Raw genomic sequence first — 6,235 nt, forward strand, 5'->3', positions numbered from 1 at the left:
ACCAAGCCATTGGAAGCAAATGGGTTTTCAAACTGAAAAAGGACAAGGATGGGAAACTTGAAGTTTTCAAAGCTAGATTGGTTGCAAAAGGTTACAGGCAAGTCCACGGTGTGGATTACGATGAAACCTTTTCACCAGTTGCAATGCTAAAGTCTATTCGAATAATGTTAGCAATCGCTGCATATTACGATTACGAAATATGGCAGATGGATGTCAAAACTGCTTTCTTAAACGGCGTTTTAACAGAAACTGTGTTTATGACACAGCCTGAAGGTTTTGAGGATCCAAAGAATGCTAAAAAGGTATGCAAGCTAAAGAAGTCAATCTACGGATTGAAGCAGGCATCCAGGAGCTGGAATATACGTTTTGATGAAGCAGTCAGTGACTTTGGTTTCATCAAGAACGCGGACGAATCTTGTGTATACAAGAAGGTCAGTGGGAGCAAAATTGCTTTCCTAGTATTATATGTCGACGACATATTGCTTATCGGAAATGACATTCCTATGTTGAACTCTGTCAAGATTTGGCTTGGGAAATGTTTTTCGATGAAGGATCTAGGAGAAGCACAGTACATATTGGGCATCAAGATTTACAGAGATAGATCTAAAAAGATGATTGGACTTAGTCAAAGCACTTATATCAATAAGGTGCTTGATAGGTTCAAGATGGCGGACTCCAAGCGAGGCTACCTACCCATGTCTCATGGAATGACTCTAAGCAAGACTCAGTGCCCAAAAACACTTGATGAGCGTAGACGAATGAATGGGATTCCATATGCATCATTGATTGGTTCAATAATGTATGCTATGATATGTACACGCCCGGATGTTGCGTACGCACTCAGTGCTACGAGCAGATACCAGTCAGACCCAGGAGAGGCGCATTGGACTGCTGCCAAGAACATTCTGAAGTACCTGAAAAGGCACAAAGATGACTTCCTGGTCTATGGTGGAGATGATGAATTAATTGTTAAAGGCTATACGGACGCAAGTTTCCAAACCGACAAAGATGATTTCAGATCACAGTCTGGGTTTGTCTTCTGCCTCAACGGAGGAGCAGTAAGCTGGAAAAGTGCTAAGCAAAGCACCATTGCGGATTCTACAACTGAAGCGGAGTACATTGCTGCATATGAAGCAGCAAAGGAAGCTATATGGCTAAGGAAGTTCATAGGAGAACTAGGTGTAGTCCCCTCCATTAAAGGACCAATAGCCCTGTATTGTGATAATAACGGAGCTATTGCACAGGCAAAAGAGCCTAGACACCACCAGAGAGTCAAGCATGTACTTCGTAGATTTCACCTTCTACGAGAGTTCGTTGAAAGAAAAGAAGTCGAGATAAGCAAAATTGGAACTGATGACAACATATCAGATCCATTAACTAAACCTCTGCCGCATGCGAAGCACAACTCGCACACTGCAGCTATGGGAATCAAGCATATTGGAGAATGGCTTTGATGTCTCTGTTTAATGTTTTAAAGTTTTAGAGTTTAAATCTTTGTAAAACATTATTGGTTAATCATTCACAATAAATGAAAGGAATTCATTTTTCCATTTAATTTGTGGTTTATTAAATGATGAGTCCCTTCAACTTGACGATATATTCAAGATAGACTGTCAGGACCAGTCATGTGACTAAGAAATGTCTATCAAGTGAACTTGAATGTCAAAGGTTGAAAATGGTCCCTAATCGGAGTTTTCTATAAAATTGGACGCATAGAAAACGTTAGACGATTAGAATGCAAGATGACTAGTAGTTCTGTTTCTTGAACTATGTGGACATGGCAATGTCATAATCATTTGCATAGATACTTACTTTGGGAAGACTAGTATCGGACAAGACCTATGAAACTTTACTGTAAGAGATGAAAGTCTGTCATAAGTAAATTTCATTAAATTATTAGACACTAAATCCTCAATACCTGAGTGATTTGAGATTACTTGTTTGAGAACTGGTTGCTTTGACGTTGACCAACCGTCGCACCGTAAAAGGAGGCTATAAAGGCAACGCTCAGGTAATCACCTATCAAACGAAGTCTAATCTCAAGATCGCAAGATTGGGATTGTCCTCCCATAAATCGGGATGAGATGCTTAAAAGTTGTACCAGGCCACTCGGAGAGCTAGAAACTGTGAAATGCATGGCCGTGCTCGGATGAATCATAGGCTATGATTATCTGTTTATTTGATCAGTTGAACTCTGAAACCGAGGAACACCTCTGGACATAATAAGGATGACAACTCTTACCTTATGTTCAAGAGCAAGCATCGAGCGACAAAGGAATTAGGAAATGCACACTTGTCCCTAAGGACAAGTGGGAGACTGAAGGAAATAATGCCCTTGGTCCAAGTATGCATTCTATGTTAAGTCTAATAAATGCGGTTCAGTATTAATTAACAAGTTAATAATTCAGTGAGATCAAGTGAGCTGAATGCCTAGCTAGAGGCCGCTTCAGTTCAAGTGGAATTAATGATATTAATCCACAGCTTACTCTTGACTGAACCCGTAGGGTCACACAAATAGTACGTAAACGGATCAAGTATTTAATGGCATTAAATACTCCATCTATGAATATTCGGAACCGACGGATCTTGGTTTCAGTGGGAGCTAAGATCGTCACAGGCAAGAAATGAATACTCCGGAAACGATGATATTGCCGGAAACGGAAATATGGATCGTATCGGAAATATGAATATTATCCAAGTCGTAGATGTTGCCGGAAACGGAAACATGGTACGTATCGGAAAATATTATTTGAAATGGAAATATTACCAGAATCGGAAATATTGCCGGAAACGGAAATATTGTCAGAATCGGAAATATTACCGGAATCGGAAAATAATTCCGGAAACGGAAATATTAAATATTTGTTCGAAACGGAAATTAATTCCGGAATCGGAAATATTAAATATTGTTCGTATCGGAAATAAATTCCGGAACTGGAAATTTAATCGGAAGCGTATCGTACGAATTAGCATCGGACGAGGCCTGCCGGACGAAGGCCCAGCACGAAGCCGGGCCATCGCCCAGCAAGCACGCGCGCCACAAGCCCAGCCAAGGCAGCGCCCAGGCCTACCGCAAGGCAGGCCCAGCGCGCGCCAAGGCCACGGATGCGTGGGCCGCGCTGCGTGGGCTGCTGCTCGCACGCGCATGGGCAGCCCTTGTGGCTGCCGTGTGTGTGTGAGTTTGTGCTCATGCGTGATTCCTAAATCTACAAGAGTTAGTGTATGATTAAATTCCTATTCCTAATTGGATAAATTAATTAAATAGAATTCATGTAGGATTCTAATTTCAATTAATTCGTATCCTACTAGGATTACGATTCCTTTTCCATAACTCTATAAATAAAGGCCTAGGGGTCATTATTTATACACAAGTTTTAAGTATTCAAAACTAAGATTTTTAAGCAGAAAAATCAGCCAATATTCTTGCCTACCTAACCGAAAATATTAGAACCTTAAGGGCGATTCTAGTTGGTCAATCTTAAGGCGGATCCGGACGTGCTGTGGACTATCTACGGAGGGACGACACTTGGAGTCCTAAAGACTTGTTCTTGTTCGGTTCGGGCGCAGCTAGGGAAGGCACGCAACAAAGAGTATGCATCTAAACTATGCTAAATGATTATGTGTAAATAATATGTTTCCTGGCTTTATGGTTTTTCCGCATGATTTATGAACTGTCATTTGAATCATAACCTTACAACTTTTGCAACCAATCTAGATTTGAAAACTTCTAGTTTCCCATCCTTGTCCTTTTTCAGTTTGAAAACCCATTTGCTTCCAATGGCTTGCTAGCCATCTGGCAAATCGACCAAATCCCATACTTGGTTTTCAGACATGGAGTCTAATTCAGATTGCATGGCTTCTTGTCATTTCTTGGAGCTAGGGCTCGTCATAGCTTGCTTGTAAGTCGCAGGTTCATCACTTTCAAGTAATAGAACATCATAGCTCTCGTTCGTCAAAATACCTAAGTACCTTTCCGGTTGAGATCTATATCTCTGCGATCTACGCGGGGTTACATCTCTAGATTGACCATGATTCTCACCAGATACTTCTAAAGATCTCTGAGTTTCATCTTGAATGTCATCTTGAGCATTCTCTAGAGTTTGTTGTTCGACTCGAATTTCTTCGAGGTCTACTTTTCTCCCACTTGTCATTTTGGAAATGTGATTATTTTCCAAAAAGATACCATCTCGAGCAACAAACACCTTGTTCTCAGATGTATTGTAGAAGTAATACCCCTTTGTTTCCTTTGGATAGCCCACAAGGATACATTTGTCAGATTTTGGATGAAGTTTGTCTGAAATTAATCTTTTGACGTATACTTCACATCCCCAAATCTTAAGAAAAGACACATTTGGAGGCTTTCCAAACCATAACTCATATGGAGTCTTTTCAACAGCTTTAGACGGAGCTCTATTTATAGTGAGTGCAGCTGTATTTAGTGCATGTCCCCAAAATTCTAATGGAAGTTTGGCCTGACCCATCATTGACCTGACCATGTCTAGCAAGGTTCTGTTCCTCCGTTCCGACACACCGTTCCATTGTGGTGTTCCAGGAGGAGTCAATTCTGATAGAATTCCACATTCTTTCAGATGGTCGTCAAATTCACAGCTCAGATATTCACCAACTCTATCAGACCGCAGTGGTTTAATCTTCTTGCCTAATTGATTCTCTACTTCACTCTGAAATTCTTTGAATTTGTCAAAGGATTCAGACTTATGCTTCATTAGGTAGACATAACCATATCTACTGAAGTCATCAGTGAAAGTGATTAAGTAGCTGAAACCACCTCTAGCATTTGTACTCATTGGTCCACATACATCTGTATGGATTAAACCCAATAGTTCATTTGCTCTTTCTCCAACTTTAGAGAAAGGTTGCTTTGTCATTTTGCCAAGTAAATATGATTCGCACTTACCATAATCCTCTAAGTCAGATGGTTCTAGAATTCCTTCCTTTTGAAGTCTTTCTATGCGTTTCAGGTTAATATGGCCTAATCGACAATGCCACAGATAGGTGAGATCTGAATCATCATTTTTGGCCTTTTTGGTATTTATGTTATAAACTTGTTTATCGTGATCTAATAAATAAAGTCCATTGACTAATCTAGCAGATCCATAAAACATCTCTTTAAAATAAAACGAGCAACTATTGTCTTTTATTAAAAAGGAAAATCCCTTAGCATCTAAGCAAGAAACAGAAATGATGTTTTTAGTAAGACTTGGAACATGGAAACACTCTTCCAGTTCCAAAACTAGCCCAGAGGGCAACGACAAATAAGAAGTTCCTACAGCTAATGCAGCAATCCGTGCTCCATTTCCCACTCGTAGGTCGACTTCACCCTTGCTTAACTTTCTACTTCTTCTTAGTCCCTGAAGATTGGAACATAAGTGTGAGCCACAACCTGTATCTAATACCCAAGAAGTTGAATTTGCAAGTATACAATCTGTAACGAAAATACCTGAAGATGGAACGACTGTTCCGTTCTTCTGATCTTCCTTTAGCTTTGGACATTCTCTTTTGTAATGGCCTATTCCATCACAATAAAGACAGCTTGATGTGGACTTGTCCTGCTTTGATTTAGCATTGCCATTGGACTTTCCACTTTTCTTGAACGGTCTCCCTTTAGCCTTGAGTAAATCTTTGGCTTCACAGTCCAGTATTATCTCAGCCTTTCTGACAAGGTGAACAAATTCTGCAACTGTTTCTTCTCTTGGTTCACTTAGGTATAGTTGCTTGAAGCGACCAAACCCACTGTGCAGTGAATTGAGCAAGATAGAGACTGCCATCCTTTCGCTTATTGGTGTTCCTAGCAGACTTAGGCGATCGAAATATGAAAGCATAAGATCCACATGGAACCTTAGTGTGACGCCTACCCTTTGTTTAGTGCAAAGGAGCTGAACATGTGTTTCTTGGACTTCCATCCTATAACACCTGTTGGGAGAACTAACCTTTAGACCAAACATTGATTCAATCAACTCATGGACGTTCAGGTCCCTGTCCTCCGTGCTTCCACGACAGATATGCCTCAGATTCTTGATGAGTGTAAAAGGTTCATAAGCTATAAACCTTCTAGCCCATTCATCAGGGATATTGTTCAGCATGAGACTCATAACCTTTTTGAGATCCGCATCCCAGGCGGAAAATCTTTCAGGGGTCATGTCTCTGGCATAGTAGCTTGGCATGGGATGTAACAGTACATACTCAAGTCCATTGAGTCTGACTATTTCAACTAGCT

General features: G+C 40.5%; 1 protein-coding gene across 1 annotated transcript; it reads right to left on the reverse strand.

The window, feature by feature from the left end:
• Positions 1 to 5,158: 5,158 nt before the first annotated feature.
• On the reverse strand, positions 5,159 to 5,819 carry LOC130464057 (uncharacterized). Its single transcript, XM_056833435.1, has 2 exons — positions 5,459 to 5,819; positions 5,159 to 5,369 (listed from the first exon to the last, which is right to left on the reverse strand). Exons 1-2 carry the CDS (start codon positions 5,784 to 5,786, stop codon positions 5,353 to 5,355), a joined length of 345 nt encoding a protein of 114 aa, XP_056689413.1. The 5' UTR covers positions 5,787 to 5,819; the 3' UTR covers positions 5,159 to 5,352.
• Between the last annotated feature and the right edge of the window lie 416 nt (positions 5,820 to 6,235).

Source organism: Spinacia oleracea, chromosome 6, assembly GCF_020520425.1.
Source record: "Spinacia oleracea cultivar Varoflay chromosome 6, BTI_SOV_V1, whole genome shotgun sequence".
NCBI classification, from domain to species: Eukaryota; Viridiplantae; Streptophyta; class Magnoliopsida; order Caryophyllales; family Amaranthaceae; genus Spinacia; species Spinacia oleracea.

What these genes read in the sequence shown, in the direction of transcription:
- LOC130464057 (XM_056833435.1), bottom strand. Translation starts at nt 5,786, where the DNA reads ATGGCAGTCTCTATCTTGCTCAATTCACTGCACAGTGGGTTTGGTCGC.